Here is a 19,414-nt window from a genome sequence, read left to right on the forward strand (position 1 = left end):
ATTCTAAATTTTCTTTCTGTAAGGCAACAAAGAAACTTTTCACGTATTTAATTTAAAATTTATCTAAACTTAGTCTGGTTGTATTTTAGTACTTTAATTAGCAATGTATATGAATATTTAGAGATAAATAATTGTAATATGCGTATAAAATACTGATGTCGATTAATCTTTATTAATTCGTTCCAAGCTTTAAATTACTTCATCATTATTGTCATCATAAATCGTGGACCACCCATCTTCCTGCGAGAGCAAGAAAAACGCAGCGAACCGAGTCGTGCAGATTCGAAATTGGAGTGTCACCGTGTAACTTTCCCACTGTTCGCGCGCGAAAAGCGATATACACGAGACGGCGAGTGAACGCGCGCGCGCGAGCCAATACGGTGCCCTTCGTCGCGTCGAATTGAAAGAAAGGAGACCCCTAAAAAAACTGGTTCTTTCTTTCCCCATCGTGGGTCCGGGGCCGCACCTGGCCCGCCGGTCCGAGGTTCTTTACGAGAGAGACCTTCGATCGGATCTTGAATTTCGCCGGCGCGTCGCGCCGGCGGGCCTCTGACGAAAATTAATCGGCGATTAGCCTAAACGATAACAGTCTGCTCAGTTAGTAATACTAATGCTCGAAGTTTAGAGATTAGCCAGCAGCAATTCTATTGAGCGGTATCGGCGGTCTTCTCTTTTTTGCGGAAAATCTCTTCAAGATATCTCGACATGTCATGCTTTTCATGCGATCGCTCGAGCAGATTGTAAACACATGTTTGCGGCTTCTGTAAACTTTTATCTGTGCCTAAAAAAAAGCCGCACTGACAGCCCTCGTTCATTTAATATTTACCAACGCAAGTAATTTTCCGACCCTTTTTGTCGGCATCGTATAACGACACCCTAGAAAATAACCGTAATTAATTTGTCATTATAACACATACACGTGCGCAGTATATAACGATGCGTTATGTTGTACGAGTAGATGCTCAGAAATAAATCGAACAAATTATATTTTGCAACGAGCGAAAGAATGCTAATGATTAACCGAACCGTCGGACGGAATAATGACATAAGCTGTATGTAAAAATAAGCGAAAATGACATTTGTGCACGTATCATTTTTCTTACATAATCATTGTCCAGATTATATAAATTTTTTCTTCATAACATCGTAAAGCAATACTTCAATAAAGCGGCTGACGTTTATATTAAATATATTTTCATAATCCTTGCCGTTCAAGATGAACGAGATATAGTTTATACCGCTATTTCACTCTTCCGAAAATTCAGATAACCATTTCTGTCAGTGAGGATTGATAAAATTGAATTCGTGATAGATAACGTACGACCACAGTAAGCTTCCTTCGACTTGCTTCATTCCGATATAAATCGCAGCGATTGCAGTTAAGTGTGAAGAGTATTGCAACGGCACGCGATCAAACAAAGAGAAAGAAGAAAGGACCGCGGAGGAGGGAGAGTGAGGGATGCAAGGAACACCGAGCGTTTTTTATCGCGAGGAATATGCTAATAAAGACACGTCGTGAACTGACAATCTTGACGGTTAATCTCGCGTGATTATTCCTAATTATGCAAATGTTGGTACTTTGTGATCATTCCCGGGCAACTATATCCGGGCACGAGAACGTGATGCTCTCGCAAGCACTTTTGATGAAAGGTTATTTTTAATGATATCGCTCGTAATCATATGCTCAAGTCCGAAAAGAGGGGCGCCCGAGAAAGCATTCTCTAGAATTCGGAACTGTCCGGCGAGCGAGCTAACTGGTGGTCTTTCCGCAGGGAAGGCAGAGGGGAATATGAGAGGGATGCAGACTCTTTTTTGCGCTTGGAAAATGAGAAGAGGCATGCTGCCTACCTTGACCTATTGTAGAGCCGAGGATATCGAGACACTTCTGGAGTTTTCGTCCGCCAGTCAAGTAATGTGCGCACGTATGCATGAAGCTTATGCTTTCAGGATAGACATTTTTAACACTGGCGTTTTTGCATAGTCCATCCGGTGCTTAACATACATTTGAAATTATTGTTTGTGGAATATGCAAAAGTTCATACGCGTAGAGAGACTTACGTGCAGCCACGCAAATTAACGAACCGTCACTGTGAACAACTAACGGTTTATAGCGCGAGCGACAAATGTTAATGTGTGTATATGATTCGATTCGCGATGTAAAATTATGTATTAAACTTTGCAACAGAGTCTACAATGCAATTTATTGTTTTTAATACTTCCGCTTGCGCACGCATATCGAAGTAAGTTTATCCAATAATGTGCAATTATTTTTCACGACCACGATGACGAGGCTGGGAAAAATGCAAATGCACGTTCCGGCGCCTCAAATGCTAATCACATAATGGCAATTATTGCTATCAACGTTGGTGTCTCGTTGCAGCGCAGCACATATCAGTATACCCTTCCTTCCTGCGCGAATATATTACTGTCAAAAATTCGATAAGACAGCTTCGTTTTAATCGTAGATTAAGACTTTCGCACGGAAAGTCAGGGTACTTTCGACGATATTCACGTGGGAATAACGGTACGTACATGCCACCCCCCCGGAAACGTAAAGGCGCAGCTAACAGTTCCAAGTTAAAGTCGCGTTATCAGAAGTTGCGAGTTATTTTAGGGATCGAACATAAAAAAAAGAACATCAAAGCTGTAAATTGTACATCATGTCTCGCTCGCAGTGTACTTCAAACTATGACAGTAAAAAAAATATACGGACGGTGCAGAGAAATGCAAAATAAATTTCAAACATTGAAAGATAAAGTACGAAAATATAAAGTTAATAAAATAAAAATCAGTTTCGGCGAGTTCGACTTTTTGTGCTGCAGAAAATACAAAAATATACGCGTGTGTATTACGACCATTTTATAACGTTATGTAGTTCCGTTATACAAGATGAGCTATATAGATCTTCGGCTTTCGGAGGGACTAGATTTTTCGCGCGTTACGATGCGCGTGACATCATATAATCCATCTATGATCCGTCTATTCTCGTCCTCGCGGCGAGAAGAAAGGGAGGGAAGGAGAGAGACAGAATGGAGAGGGAGAGAAAAAGAGCAACGAAGGAGAAACGGGGGGAGGGGGGGTTATCGTGCTCCAGATTATGAGAACCTAGGTCAATATCCCCCGAGAATTCTCTCCCCCCATGCTGCTTTCAGAACAACCGTATTGGCGATGGTGTCGTGACGGTGAACGTCAATTCATCGCCGAGAAATCGGATATTTTTGGCGCAATTGCGACTCGCGTCGATTTTACAAGCGGCTGACTCGCGGCAAAGTAAACAGAGAAATTCCAATGTGGGGATCAGCACGCGTAAGATAAGTCTCTGTCTGTATTTAGACTTCTGTGCCCGGATATTTTTGAATTGGATCAAGGTCCATATGCAAATAATATATGATTTTACGCAAAATGTCTTGTAATTACATCGTTTTTTTCCGCTTTACGTATGACTTTTTTAATTGAACATTTTTTTAACGTTTCTCATCGTTTTTAATGCCTTGTAAATATTTTTCAGATCTCTTCTAAATTATAAAATAATGCTTTATATGAAGAAATGACTTTTTTATGTAAATAGGTTCTCCGAAAAACAAGATATATGTGTCTATTGTAAAGAGAAAGTGCAATTTGTTATGTTAGAACATTTTTTATATTTTTCTATTACCTGAAACTAATGTCTATGGAAAATCTATTTTGAAGCAACAAATTTAGCCCAAGAATAGTACTTTTACAACTTTTCTTGGACAATACAATTCCGTTTCTGCAGATAAAGCTAACGACATCCTTGAAAAAAAATCCGTAAGAAAGAATCTGTTTAAGAAAAAAAAAATGGATCCGGAAAGATAAATGAATACAGCGTAATAAATCAATAGTTCTCGTGCAAGTAATGTTTGGTCCCTAATTAATGGCTACAGTTCGCCGTTCAACCTAACATCAAAGCCCTGGTTGACTTCCATACCGAGAATCAACCAAGTGCTTAGGTCATCGTTATTTGGAGGAGCGGTACGTTGTACAGGACGATTTGACGAACAATTTAATCTTACACTTGATTCATCACCACGACGGTTGTCGTTTGCATCGACGCATTGATTTTAAATGAGACCGAAATTTCGAGATGCTAAAGAATCCCGCAAGCCATGTCTTCTAAATACAACATAATTATCGTATCTAGAGTTTACATTATATGTATATTTATAAATTCTTAAATTCTACTATCAAAAAATAAATTGGATTTTTGAATTGGATCAAGGTCGTATGCAAATAATATATGATTTTACGCAAAATGTCTTGTAATTACATCGTTTTTTTCCGCTTTACGTATGACTTTTTTAATTGAACATTTTTTTAACGTTTCTCATCGTTTTTAATGCTTTGTAAATATTTTTCAGATCTCTTCTAAATTATAAAATAATGCTTTATATGAAGAAATGACTTTTTTATGTAAATAGGTTCTCCGAAAAACAAGATATATGTGTCTATTGTAAAGAGAAAGTGCAATTCGTTATGTTAGAACATTTTTTATATTTTTCTATTACCTGAAACTAATGTCTATGGAAAATCTATTTTGAAGCAACAAATTTAGCCCAAGAATAGTACTTTTACAACTTTTCTTGGACAATACAATTCCGTTTCTGCAGATAAAGCTAACGACATCCTTGAAAAAAAATCCGTAAGAAAGAATCTGTTTAAGAAAAAAAAAATGGATCCGGAAAGATAAATGAATACAGCGTAATAAATCAATAGTTCTCGTGCAAGTAATGTTTGGTCCCTAATTAATGGCTACAGTTCGCCGTTCAACCTAACATCAAAGCCCTGGTTGACTTCCGTACCGAGAATCAACCAAGTGCTTAGGTCATCGTTATTTGGAGGAGCGGTACGTTGTACAGGACGATTTGACGAACAATTTAATCTTACACTTGATTCATCACCACGACGGTTGTCGTTTGCATCGACGCATTGATTTTAAATGAGACCGAAATTTCGAGATGCTAAAGAATCCCGCAAGCCATGTCTTCTAAATACAACATAATTATCATATCTAGAGTTTACATTATATGTATATTTATAAATTCTTAAATTCTACTATCAAAAAATAAATTGGATTTTTGAATTGGATCAAGGTCGTATGCAAATAATATACGATTTTACGCAAAATGTCTTGTAATTACATCGTTTTTTTTCCACTTTACGTATGATTTTTTTAATTGAACATTTTTTTAGCGTTTCTCATCGTTTTTAATGCCTTGTAAATATTTTTCAGATCTCTTCTAAATTATAAAATAATGCTTTATATGAAGAAATGACTTTTTTATGTAAATAGGTTCTCCGAAAAACAAGATATATGTGTCTATTGCAAAGAGAAAGTGCAATTTGTTATGTTAGAACATTTTTTACATTTTTCTATTACCTGAAACTAATGTCTATGGAAAATCTATTTTGAAGCAACGAATTTAGCCCAAGGATAGTACTTTTACAACTTTTCTTGGACAATACAGTTCCGTTTCTGCAGATAAAGTTAACGACATCCTTGGAGAAAATCCGTAAGGAAGGTCTGTCCAAGAAAAAAAAAAAAATGGATCCGGAAAGATAAATGAGTACAGCACACTTAAATCACTAGTTCTCGTGCAGGTAATGTTTGGTCCCTGATGGTTACAATTCGACGGTTCGCCGTTCAACCTTATACCATAGCCCTGGTACCATAGCCCTCGACTTCCGTACCGAGAATCAACTAAGTGCTTAGGTCATCGTTATTTGAAAGAGCGGTGCGTTGTACAGGACGATTTGACGAACGATTTAATCTTACACTTGATTCATCACAACGACGGTTGTCGTTTGCATCGACGAATTGATTTTAAATGGGACCGGAATTTCGAGATGATAAAGAATCCCGCCATGTCCCCTAAATACAACATAATTATCGTATCTAGAGTTTACATTATATATTTATAAATTCTTAAATTCTACTATCAAAAAATAAATTTGGACAGAAATAATGTTTTTCCATGTTTCCATGTCGATATTGATCAATAATAATTTTAAAAGATAAACAGTAATCAATTTTTAGTTAAAAAATATATAACTTTCTCTTAAACACACATTTTGTTGTTGCTTCTTGGAAAGCAATGATCAAACGGAAGTTTGTTTAGGACAAAGTCTAGATTAGGCTTTGAAAGATTCGAAATTTGTTACTAATGGTAAAACGGAATCTTTTTACTAATGGTTTTACATTTTTCTATTACCTGAAACTAATGTCTATGGAAAATTTATTTGGTCAGTAGATTAGGCTTTGAAAAATTACCATAATGGTAAAAATCCTGATGGTGAACCATCAGTAAAAAGGTCTAAAATCCGCCAATCCTTCCTAGAATAGAAGCAAGAAAACAAAGTAAGAAAAATGGTATAAGGTAGTTCACCGTATCGAATTTTGTGCGAAAAATTCCACTTAGGGATTACAAACGAGCCTTTTCTACAAGACTTTTCTAAAATAACGTCAATAGAAACAGTTGAATGGTGTTGTCTACCTGGATATTTCTGTCGTCCCCGTACCCGGGGTTATTTCTGAAAAACCTTGGTCGAAAGGTTTTTGCATTCAAATCATACAATAGCAAATGATACGATATTTTTACTTTGACAAAACGAAAAAGCCGCTACATCAAATATTATAAATCCGAGAAACGCCGTTCTAACACGGCATCCTTATCTGCAAATTTGATAACTGCATCCGGCCTTATCCTAGTGCAAATAAAGGGCGCGGGATGACTGGAACTACGAATGCATAACAGGAATATTAATGCGATTAGAGTGAAAACGTTGCGGGGAGTCTGGCAACGTTATATTCCAGATAAAGATTAGGGAAGAGTTGCGTGCCGCTTTAATTTGTGAAAAAAATGTAATATTTGCTATCGCTCAAAAATTTATGTCACTCTATAATTTTTAGATAAAACCAAATATAATTATTTTAAATAGAAATATCGATACTTCAATAAAATATTGATAAATAAAATTAAATGTATAAATAGTTTTTTTTTTCATAAAAGGAAAACAAACAATTTTAGATTCGATCATAAATTTTAATAAATAGTATGTGACATAACTTTATGTCAATAGTTTCAATTATACAATTATATTTTAAAAAACTTAATTTATTTAAAAAATTATTTAATCAACTTTTTGAGCGGTTTTTTAATAAATATTGTCCTAGAATATATGATAATGATTCACATATTTTAAAGTCTACATTTGATTGAGACGAGCAAGTTACTCTTCGTTTTCTGATATATCCTTGATATAAATATGATCGTGCTACATGCGATAAAACGCTACAAAATATCAGTTTGCGTTCAAGCATCACTATTATTTATTAGAAATTATTGGCAAAATCTGAAATTTGAAGCTCTCAGCGGCACGAAGAAACCATTAACCTTGACGTAAAGACGGCTAACCCGTCTTACGAGCAGGAGGAGGCATCGAATGCCGGAATTGTAGACGAAAGTGCGCTTCACGGCTCATCGCCTTCTCGTTTCTTAGATTACACGTTAGCCGAACGAGGTGTCCGTTCGATTAATACCAGAAACCACAACACTGTGTCTCGCTTGCATCATCACGTCGTAAACACATCGTTTACAACGCAATTATTAACGCGTTTAAATAAATACCGCGTTACGCACGAGAACCGTTCGTTTTTGCTTGTGATCTAAAGATTGTTAATTTATACTTGCGTTGCCTTTAGATGTTGGGAGAGTTTATTCCTTCATCAGTAAACATGACGTATCCCCGTAGAGAGATAAGTAAGTGGAGAGATATATCAGCTCGGCGTATATATCAGATATATCTGAAACCCTAAATTAATAGTGTTGCGTGCGGTAGGTGTTATTAGGAACGTATAATTAGTGCGCGCATTGCGGAAAAAATAAAATCATTGGTTATATTCGAAATATAAAAGGATTAAAGTGCAGGAGTATAATGTAGGAATATAGCGTAAGAACATAGTCCAATAAGTATGAGAGAGTTGTGTTTTCGTGGCGATGATCGAGACCGTAGCGATCAACCAAAACACGACGTCAAAAGGCGTCCAGGCGTCGGCGGCCGTTGGCCGGCAAGACGAGCGAGCGAGAGCAGCTCGCGTGAATCGGAGAGCAGAGAGTCGTTTACCACGGAACAGATTGGTCGTAATCATCAAGTTATACTATCTGGTGTTAATATATCTATCCTGACATTTTGTTTTTTATTCTATTTTTTTTATTAATTGGGAAACCCTCCATCAATTTCCCCTACAAAAGAGAAAATAATCAAAGGGAAAAGGAAATTCTCTTCCGGAAAGAAAATTTTCCAGAAAAATAACTAATTATAAGCATTATTAATAATTTTGAGATGTAACATTTAATTTGTGTGTTGACTGTGTAAAGTGAAAAATTTGTAACAATAAAAATAATAGTTTAAATAAAACTAAATTAAACTAAATTAAATAATAGTTTAAATTACTTTTATATTGCTCGTTACATCTAGTTATATCTAGTCTGTAGTCAGTCTAGACTAGTTATATCCGCATGAAACTTGTTGATTCTGTACCGACAGTGAAAGTGTTAGAGTATTACTCATATTAATTTCAGAGCTATGCGCGCACATAGCGCTGCTTTCAAATTTTAATTGCACTTTTCCGCTACAATGATATTTTTCTTGCTCGTGATATTGTTCTACTAAAGCTTTCAATTAAATTTCAATAAATTTTTAACACGATTTAAATCTAGATATTGAAATCTAATCTAAATTTAACGCACGTCATACAAATTTAGAATTAAAAAATATCTAATCCGAGTGAGTTACAGAGAGCCACGAATTTCTGCAACTTCCAACTATAAAATATCTATTGCGTCGTCGAAATCTCGTCGAAGTATCGTTTCTCCGAATCGCTCGTCTATTATTCACTCATTTTCGTTCGCAACAATCAACGATACATTGTTGCGCGCGATCACAGAATTGCTAGATTGTAGCTCCCGTCGAGGTCGAGAGAAGTTGCACGCGAGGTATTTCTTTCAGGAGAGAGGAAAAAAAAAGACAAAAAGAACGATGAGCTCGGTGCCTGAACGTGTAAATTATCTTAATGAACTGCGCGGTTCGACGCGCGGCCGTTTCTCTCAATGAAATCACTTTTTCGCCTCGGCTCGTAAGCGTCCGCGCTAAGCACGAGCCGGTGGGGCCCGAACAGGTAGATTACGAAGACCCTTCCTTCCCTTTACCTCTCTCTCTCTTGAAAACTTCTTTATTTTGGGCAGACGGGTTGATCCTCAACCGCAATTTTCGGCTGTTCGCGATTCCGTTGAGTGTCCGAGCTCTCTTTCCTTCTTTCTCGCACTTTGTTGCCTTGTCAGGCACCTCCCTTTGTTTCGGGATCTCTGCGGGAGCGAAATTTAAAAGTGTGAGCTTATCCCCGAGCTCGTAATACTTACAAAGTGCAGTTTTCGTATTTTTAGATTTTTACCTTGTGACGACTGTGGAGCGCCGATGTCAAGAAAAGGACAACGCCGCTTGTGCAAAGTCGCTGTGGCTCGGACACTGTAAGTAGTAAACCAATGTAAATAAGAATTCATCTCAAGGTTTACCAATATAAGATTCTCTGCGATGGTAGCAAAAAGCGATAAAGGCAATATGCAGTACAAGTTAGTAGCTTTCCGATCGCTTCAGAAAATTATCGAAGCCAATATAATTTTAAATGCAAAGCTCAGATGACTGACATTAATTAACGGTATTGATATTAGCAAGGCAACACAATTAGCTGTAAGATATACAGAAGATTGAACTCGTGATGGAATTATATCGGCTACAACACTTGGAACGAATGCGTTTTGACCCATTTACGCGATATCACAGCTGAAGGTCTTTTATTAAAGACGTCGCGAAGACGCACAAAATTTGCATTCTCGGTCGAAAAAAAAAAAAAAAAAATCAAACAGCGTGAAGTTTATATAACCCTCCACCGGGTATGAATACGGACGCTTAACGAGCACGAACCACGTCGGCCGCCTCCGATCGCGGAACAATCAAAAACGATGATGAGAATTAAACTGGACATCTCTTTGCGGTCCACCGTCACCTGCCGCCGATGTTATTTTCAGCCTTGAAAACATGGCTCATAAAAAGATTCGCCTTGTTTTTATATCTCGTAAAAAAAGCAGAGGCAAGCTTTAAATAACCGCGATAATTAAAAAATTCTTTTTACATTTTTCTTTCTAAAATTGGCAAAGTGGTTGTTTTTAACCGATCGATCGATCGATCTACGAGCAGAAGAAAGCGGGCGTCGAATCATAGCGAAAAGATTTAGAATCGTGGTAGACCGCATGTAACACTTTTAACACGCCGACTCTCACGGCTGGCTTCACACTGACAAGAATTTCTTGCGCGTGCCGGTAATTTCGCTACCTGATAAAAAAAAAAAAACGTCGATTCTATACGCCGATCACGGATTACGCTCTTTTATATGTTCAGAGATTCGCCGCCGTCGGATGCTCACTTCGACGGTGGTTTTGCCGAACTTCGCTGGTCGCCCGCATTACACGCACAAGCGAACAAGAACAGTTTTGCGCGAATCCCCCGCGTGTAATGCTCTTCACGAGTCGCGAGGTTACGTTAGCGACGGTCGGGTTCCTTTGCTACTTTGACGGAACGGTCTCAATCCTTCTGCTCGGAGCGTCCCGGACCTACCGCGCGTTCTCTTTCAGCCTCGATTCTCCGATCGTGCTAACGTCAATTTTTTTTTTTTCTTAACCCCCATCAAGCCTAAAGTGAGATTTCAAAGTTGAGACTGTTGTTTTTCGCATTCAACGGGTTGGCAGGAGTTATGATAGGCTGGTTATAAAAACGGGTGATGTCATATATGATACCTGCGCGAATTAAGGAGGCTCGAGTTTAAAAGTAACACGTTATTGATAAGCCTCGAGAAAATTATAAACAATAGAAAATAGAGAAACTTCGTAAATTAAATTTCAAGCGTGCAATTAGATATCGAAGCATTGTTTTCCATTTACTTTCGAGCAGACTTTAATAAATACGATGAAGCCTGAGGCTTTATTAGCGAGACATTTTGGCAAAAGTTGTAAAACTGCCACATTAATAAATTAATTGTTTTAAACTTTCGCCGAGAAATTATTAATATTAAATTTATTGAAAAATTTGCCGATGCACTTTAGTCTTATTTGCTCTTTGACGTAACAAGAATGTAATTTTCATAAATGACATTTATACACTAAGCTGCGTATTTATGAGCGGCTATTAACAAAGTTATGTTCTCTCACATTGGGGTTCGTTGACCTCATTAGAGCAGCCAAGAGTTAATTACTATTATTGGCCAATGAATCATATAGCTCTGTTTAGAGCAGCAAGTTCGTTGTACTCGATGTAAAGTAACTAAAAACAGATGCTTATCTGTGTGCATAGCAGCGTTATATTTGTCGAACTAAATTCGAGTCTAGTATATGTTAATTATTGTTTAATATGTGTAACGATAACGGCCTTTAATTTTATACTCACCCATCAACGTCTAGACTCCGCAAAGACATCTCGGCGTCGAACTTCCGGACAGGATTCTCCACTCTTATCGGGCGACGCCAACGAGCTAATGGCCCTGCCAATCAAATTCATAATGTGATTAGCGATATCGGCGATCGATGGCGCAGTCATTTCGAACCGCGACTCCGAGTTGCGACGTTGTCGTTACTTATTTCTTTATCGCGAATTATTCTCTATTTGTACACCGGCTTGTCTTGTCTCTTTTCTTTCCTCTAATAAAACGTAGGCACGTATTCCAGTATTTCTTTACGCGGCACTGTCTTTGCGAATGGCAGGTGCTCGCCACGTGCAGACAGTACATGATCACCGCCCTTTAACTTTAATAAGACAGCGCTTGTACCACGTAGTGCAGGCTCGTTTGAAGTAAGTATAAGCATCGCGATGGGGGCCGCAGTTGCAGCGCTGGGCACGCATAATCATTTACACAAGCTGCAGAAAGCGGTACTTTTAATTTTAAGATCGGCTTTACGACGATCCGAAGAGATCGTTTCAATACCGAGTAGTCGATTTCCGCGTACCCGAATATGTACCGTTAGAAACAATGAACATAATTATCATTTAATTATTATTATCAAAACAAAATGTAAATGTCAGAAAGTCTGAGAATTGGAGGAATTTCTGAATTAAATTATTACAAGTATTACTTTTATGCGAAACGTTTAAGGATTTATCGATTAACTCGTTAATTAATTTTGAAGCATCAATTTTGAAATTATTTGTATTCAGTCTTAGTAATCTGGAATTCTAATGACAATTGTGGCGACTGCATCCATGAATCACACCGAACAAAAACTTTTGTGCAATACTTTCTTAAGAATAAAACTAACTGACTCATCGCGGAAAACGTTTGAAAGCATTTCATTAATGAATAAAAGCATATATGACGCTATAGGAATTTTGCTAAACGCATCGCGGTATTTCAGTTTCGAAACGCTTGAAATGAATTGCTTAACAGCTTCGAACAGCGAGGAGATTTATTTGGCCGGGCGATGGCGAGGTTGGCGCAAATTAGGAGTTCTCGGCAACGCTTAACGAATTCTAAGAAAGCGCGACGTGGGAAAAAAGAGACTGCTCAAAGGATCGAGACGAAGGCGCGTTCCAAGGGACGCCATCGTTTTCTTATCGTTATGAATAATTAAAATCACACGGAATAGTAAATCATCGCCTGACCTGCTGGGACTCAATTCTCTAAAGAGGGCCGATACGTGGAAACCTTTTTCTCGCCCAAAAGAATATAGATGTAGAATATGAGACGCGTGGAATGCTTAGCAATATATTTAATATATCGCGTTACTGATAAAGTAAAAAGATCAATTTGTCAAAATGATCGATCAATCGCTAAGAATTGTCAGTAATTTGACTTTCTCTTTCTCACTCATTATCGATAAGACTTTCGAAATTCGCGTGCGGTTATCGCGCAGATCGTGTCTCAGCAGCATGTAAGCAAATGACTTTTATTAATACACAATTTCAATTTTGCGTCTCAATATCCACGAGCATCGCGCAATCTCTTATGTTCACGAAATCATGCGATCTCTATCTGAACAGCTGATACCGACCGATTACACGATAATTAATTTTAGAATACGGAAAGCTCGACTGATCTCGTTCGTCTCGCACGTGCAGTCGTTAGTGCAAAATTTCGTGAAGAAATGTACCTTAATAATCTTTTATCACAAGTATTAGCGTTCACATAAATATTCGATGAGTACAATATGAGTAATCATTCACGTAGGCATGTGTTTTCACACGATCAGCGACACACCGTCGTTATGTCGACACGATTGCAAAGGAAAAGGCCGCCCCTCGTGCGATTAATGAAAATGATAATTTACAGTTTCAGGAAATTAGTATACACATTAAGTGAGATAAAGTGCACCGGTCTGGCAAGGAGGGCGAGTAGAGTCGTAAGAAATTTGCGTTGTGCTGATACATGTGCCTACTGACACTTATGCACATATTACAGACTTAATCATTAAACGATTCTGTATGCTCGCATATATGTGCGCTTCCAGATAGAATAAAGCACAAATTAAAAAGACTCAATTAAAAGTTTGCTTGATATTTGATAACTTGTACTTTCGGGCTCTATGATTTTTTAATCATTATCAACGTCATATTTGAGAGTATTCTATCTGTATATATATATATATATATATATATATATAAACACGTCAACTTATTTCGAAATAATTAATTTTCAATATTTGATGACGTATAAATTTATCTCTGTTGGCAGATATATTAATAACAATGATTAAACAGTTGACTGCGTACAATAATGTTTAGACAATTTTACATATTTTTCCATTTTAATATTTTAAATTCATAGGAATATTTCTTGCTTTTTCTGATAATTCGATATAAGTTTTAATCGAAGTCTTCGGTTTCCGTATCGATTTTAAAAGGGATAATACGAAGAACTCTCTGCCAATCTAGATAACAAAAGATTTTCAACGCTTTCTGCCGCCTTCTTCGATGCTTTCGTTCTTAAAGGAGATAGATCCGTGCACGCGAGTGAAAGCTCCAGCGCTCTTACTGAACGCGCTAACACAAATTGGTAAGTTTTAAATAGAATAACACTTCTCGTGCGCACGTCTAGCTAGTTGTTGGTATGTCAGAATCTCAATTTCAGTTCAATATACATTTAATCTCGGTTAATTGAAATTTGCGCTTATGCAAACCTGGCATAATTGTTCGTCCAAACACCACAAATGTATGCTTAAGGAGAAAGTTAAAATTCAAGGATCAATACAGACGCGTTAGATTCGCTGCGTGGGGGAAATTTGCGCGCGATTCGTATGTTTCTTCCATAGAGTGCGCAAACCCGACAAGTGTCATTACGGTATAAATATCGAACGATTAGGAATCGATGATAGAAATTGAGATTCAAGATGAATAAATAAATAAATATATCCCCAAGTAAAATTATTCGACGCGTGATATAACCTTATTGATATAATTTATTGATTCAATGTGTGATATAATTGATAAGAAATGTCAATATGAGACCGCGGATTAATATCGATTTTAAAGATTGTATCTGTTATTCAATAAATTGATATCCAAAAACTCCCGTCTGAATCACTCCATTGAGCCGAGAAATGTAGAGCAATCTCTTATCTTTTGTTAAACACTTTGCTCGTGATAAGCTGACGCCGCAATTGACTCAAGTTTAAATCACCTCTCTTGCACACGCCAGACATTAGAAGGTTCTTTCTTTCTCATTACGTAACGGCATGAGTATTATTTCGGGTAAATAGAGTCATCACTTCATTTACCTGCAACTGCGCTAAAAACACTTGTATTTCTCGCATAAACAGCAATCGTCGTTGGCAGTGCAGACACAGCTGTTTCATCCATTAATCATTTATAGATGCAGCGCATAAGAGAGAGAGAGAAAGAGAGAGAGAAAGAGAGAGACGCCTACCAAGGCCAATAATAAGATCTCATAAAACAGCTTGCTTTAAAATATGAAAAAAAAATCTTATAAATAAGTTAAAAAAATAGTTAATTCGTTAATTAAGCAATTTAAAAACAGCTGGTTATTGTGTGAAAGTTACACAACCGTTTCAGAAAGGGTACAAACGTGAAGAAACGTTCAAATACATGTAAAAAGATTTATCGTCGGTTACCGAGAAACCATTTCACTTTCTAAGGCTGTCACTTCCTACGCCACGTGCGATTCGGGAGGCTAATGCGAAAGGGCATATGCAAAATGTGGTATGCGTTAATTATCATAATCATATGCAATGCTAATTGCACACCTGGATTTCCTCAAAAGCCGCGGCGCACACATTCGTATATGTGTGAAAATGTTATTTTTCATTTAATTCACATTACGCGTATATGAACGACGAGTATGAATGCGAATTAAGTGGAAAGTAAAGTCATCATTCATATGCAAATGCCGCAACTCCTAAAGCGAATAACAGTGTCATTCGTGATATGAATTACGTGGCAGTCAGATGGTGCTGAGATGTTATTTTTCGTAAAAACGCCGCTTATTATTTATTCGTTCTTATTAGGCCAGACTACTCCATCAATCAGGTCAAATTCTCGTTTACCGGGGTTGACCTTATCATCGGCGCGTCAGGATCCGTCGCGTCCCGGTGTCCTTCCTTCGACGAAAATCGAGTTTGTCTCCCGTTTCATCCTGGTAACGGCGCGCGCCCCTTGTCGCGTCTCTTCACACATCCGTTCCACGATCGGCGAAGACAAGAAGAAAGAGAGAGAGAGAGAGAGAGAGAGAGAGAGAGAGAGAGAAAGAGAGAGATAGAGAAAGTGCGCGCGAGAGGAGGTTTCTTGACCCTCAGCGCGTCCCGACGCGTTGCGGCGCGACGCGGCGCTCGACGCGACGCGGCCCGGCGTGCGACGCGCGGGAAGGGATCGAGGCGCGCGCGAAGGGCGTTTTCCCGCTCTGCGCCCGAAGCCGCTCGATGGGATCACCATGGAGACAGACGTCCCCATACCTTTATTCCCCGAGATATTTCCCCCATGAAGCTCTCAGCCCTGCTCCTTGCCGCCCGTGTTACTGCCGCTCTCGCAAAGCTCGCAAGGCTCGTGCCCCACCGTCCCGCACTTGCTCTCACCAGCCTGGGCCGAAGGTCGCTGGATTGAGCTAGGTCGCATTTGCGGGGGTGATTCCACCCCAGCGAGACGTGGATTTTCTTATAATGCGCGAGAGACTACGCCCGGCTCAACCGGCCGACGACAGCTCGCGCTTTGTTTCGGCAGTCTTCGAGACGGTATTCACTTCGCGTTTGTTTCGAGGATCGAAATGAAGATCTACTGCGTAAATGTATGACATGCCGCTAATGTACGTGTTTTTCGCTCTAATATTATGTACGATGTATTACTTTGATAGCAAAGATCATTTCAACAAAAATTTTTTATAAACTACATGTGTATTGCGTAAACATTAATATTTCAATAGATTAACTCTGGTAAATTAAATGTCAGAAGTCTCAGTCTAAAGTATTTACGAAATAAATACTTCCTATATTCAATAATTCCTATTAGTACATTACGATTCTTCATATGTGAGAACAATGTATTAATACTTTTCGTACACTTTAAGTATCTCAGTCTGAGATCGGTGTACAATCTAACTGTCTCATGTAGACTAATTAATCAATTTTTTTAAGAAAAATTAAAAATTTCGCACTAACATCCTGCGACGGCTCTTAAATGCTCTTCTATTATATTACTTGATTGTTATCACATGAGTTTTTCCATTATATGTATTTACGAAAATTGAAGAGAAGTTAAGAATATTAACTGTGAAAACTAAGAAAAGGCAAAATAATTAAGAAATATACAGTATATTTTGTACATATAATAATATGTTTGAATTTATCTTTAAAATTTAGCATGACTAACTTAAAAAAATAACAAAGATGACTAATTTAAAAGAGAAACTTGGTTTACATTATCTGGCGATAATTAAAAATAGTTTTCGTCGTGTGAAATTAACGTCGGCTAATTTTGAAAAAATATTTTCACATTTGGACATTACGGTCATTCGAAAGCGATGTTCAGTTCCATTTTGTCAATAATAAATGAGCAGAATTTTATCATCCGTTTACACAAAATATTAAGTTTCTTTGGACAGCATATTGAAAAGAGCTATAAACCTTTATAGAAAAGTAATTTTTTGCCCTAAAAAAAAACAGCATAAACCTGTGTTCTTTTGTTTCCAACCATTTTGGTACCGAAAAAAAGGAAAAATTAGAAAAAAAAGAGAAAGTTTTTTTTGTTTGAAAAAGATTTACTGGCATTCCAGATGCTTTGTGTTGATGATAAACCCCACGTAAGGCAAAGCCGTCTATTCTCCCATTAGTCACGAAATTTCTTTCGCTTAATAGTATAGTATATGCTCTTTCGGACTCTTTCTTGAGATAAAAAGACGCGAGTATGATAATATTTTCTGTTTGATTAATAATGTTGATTCGGACCCTCGGTGTAAATATTGTAAGAAACTCGCGTGATAAATGTCCAAACAGTCGATAATTTATTGTAATATTAGTGTTGAATATAATATACAGTAATGGTAAAAAGTTCCGGAACAGCCAATTATCTCAGAAAATATTAATTTATTGGAAAAATGTTTCAAACAAAAAAAGTAGGGTTTAAAAAAATCTATCAGCTGATAATTTTTATTTTGACCTTGGGTGATGTCACCAAGGTCAGGATAAGGTCCTCTTCAATTTTTTAAATGGAACTCCCTATTTTTTATTGCATATTCTTGCAGTCAATCTTAAGAGCTTTTCAAAACACTATAATAAAGTTATTTTTCATTAGAAACTTTTCGAGTTATGAGGCTTGAAAGTTACAATAGAGTGAGAGAGAATGAGGCAACGCGCTCAACGCGCTTCTTTCTTTCTCATTCTACGTAATTTTCAAGCCTTATTACTCCAAAAATTCTTAATGAAAAATAACTTTATTATAGTTTTGAAAAGCTCTCGAGATTGACTACAAGAATATGCAATAAAAAATAGAGAGAGATTCCGAAACTTTTTGCCAACTGTATAATTGTTCATAAGGAAGGGGACTATTCCCCTTCCAATTGTGCCAGCTGATTGGCTGTCACTGGCCAATGGGTCACAGGTGATCTTTCACAAAATGCATTGAAGAATGCATACAGGGAAATTTTCTTTGCCATGCGATCCTCGTTGTTGTCACGTTTAGAGTGTGCAGTCCACGATCTAACTACGCGCAACGCGCGATTATTCGTCAATCCCTTTTAATTAATATCTTAATTACTATTGCGAAAATTGCAAAACGGTAAAGGACTTTTCTATTCAGTTTACCGCACTCTATTTCGCACACGAGCGTTGGCACGGACATTATGAAACACCCTGTATAAAACGCTTATGACATTTTCAGTTAATTAGTGAATTAGTGAATTGGTGAACTATATAGATTATTGTAGTGTGAATAGGGAGAAAAGGACTTTGCTGAAACATTTGAGCTGACTGTGCCAAGGAGGAATCGATAAGAAATTACATTATTGGAGGAAAATTGGACTTTATATCAATGAAACTGCTGGCTGGAATCATTTGTGTGCAGCTAATTGTAAGTGGAAAAATATCTTTGCATGCTTATCATATTTTTCATATTTCACATTCCGCACTAACCCATATAATTTAATGGTTAATAAATTCATGTTTAATTATATTATCTAATTAGTTGATTCATTTCATTACGAACAAAAAATATAATAGACAATCTTTTTTACTAAGCGCCCACCATCCATGCGATAATCTTATAAGAGTTAAAATTTGCATCCTGATTAACTTGAGGAACAATTTCATTAGAAAATCTTACAACGTTATCAGCTTTTGTTTATTTTTATGCATGGAATTATTTTTAGTGAAAAATTATAGTGAAGTTGGTGTTATTTTGAACGTCAAGTGTTTTAACAAAAAAATATGAAAGTTAATTTAAAATTAAAAATTAAAATATCATTAGAATGCAATGTCCATTGTAAGATACATTGTTTTAAAAATATAGATTTAAGAAGTAATTAACTAATGCCGAATTTGCGAATTATGCTTTTATATACAATCCTAATTATAATATATATGTATATGTAAAAAAAAAGAAATTGATCAGAATTATTGATAAATAAAAATTAATTTCCGATATTTTCACGATTATCAATTATTGTTTGTGCAAACTATGAATGACTTAAAATTTCTGTGCTTTCAGCTTAAAAAAATAAAAATTGACACACATCTTCCGTCTGGCTTTATCCATTTTCAATATCCTATATTTTAAAAATATTGATTAAAAATAATATTTCAGAAAATGCAAAGGTTCCAATTTTCCAAAGAAAATGTATGTCAAAAATAGTCGA

At 37.0% G+C, this 19,414-nt stretch overlaps 1 protein-coding gene across 9 annotated transcripts in view; it reads right to left on the minus strand.

Annotated features, from left to right (window-relative positions):
• Positions 1–19,414, minus strand: part of LOC105676895 (uncharacterized) — a 300,604-nt gene that overhangs the window by 13,592 nt on the left and 267,598 nt on the right. For 4 of the 9 annotated variants that reach the window (XR_010890770.1, XR_010890769.1, XR_010890768.1 and 1 more), the window contains exons 10-12: positions 11,515–11,608; positions 9,470–9,543; positions 1,849–9,383 (exon numbers count right to left, since the gene is read on the minus strand). Coding sequence is in view for 3 of the 9 variants with exons in the window: in XM_067357335.1 (XP_067213436.1) it covers positions 9,228–9,383; positions 9,470–9,543; positions 11,515–11,608 (324 nt within the window). In the remaining 6 variants the exon portion in view is untranslated. The remainder of the gene's footprint in view (positions 1–1,848; positions 9,384–9,469; positions 9,544–11,514; positions 11,609–19,414) is intronic. The other 5 variants (XR_010890771.1, XM_067357335.1, XM_067357336.1 and 2 more) reach the window with 2 other exon arrangements.

The sequence above is a fragment of the Linepithema humile genome, chromosome 6 (assembly GCF_040581485.1).
Source record: "Linepithema humile isolate Giens D197 chromosome 6, Lhum_UNIL_v1.0, whole genome shotgun sequence".
Classification (NCBI taxonomy): domain Eukaryota; kingdom Metazoa; phylum Arthropoda; class Insecta; order Hymenoptera; family Formicidae; genus Linepithema; species Linepithema humile.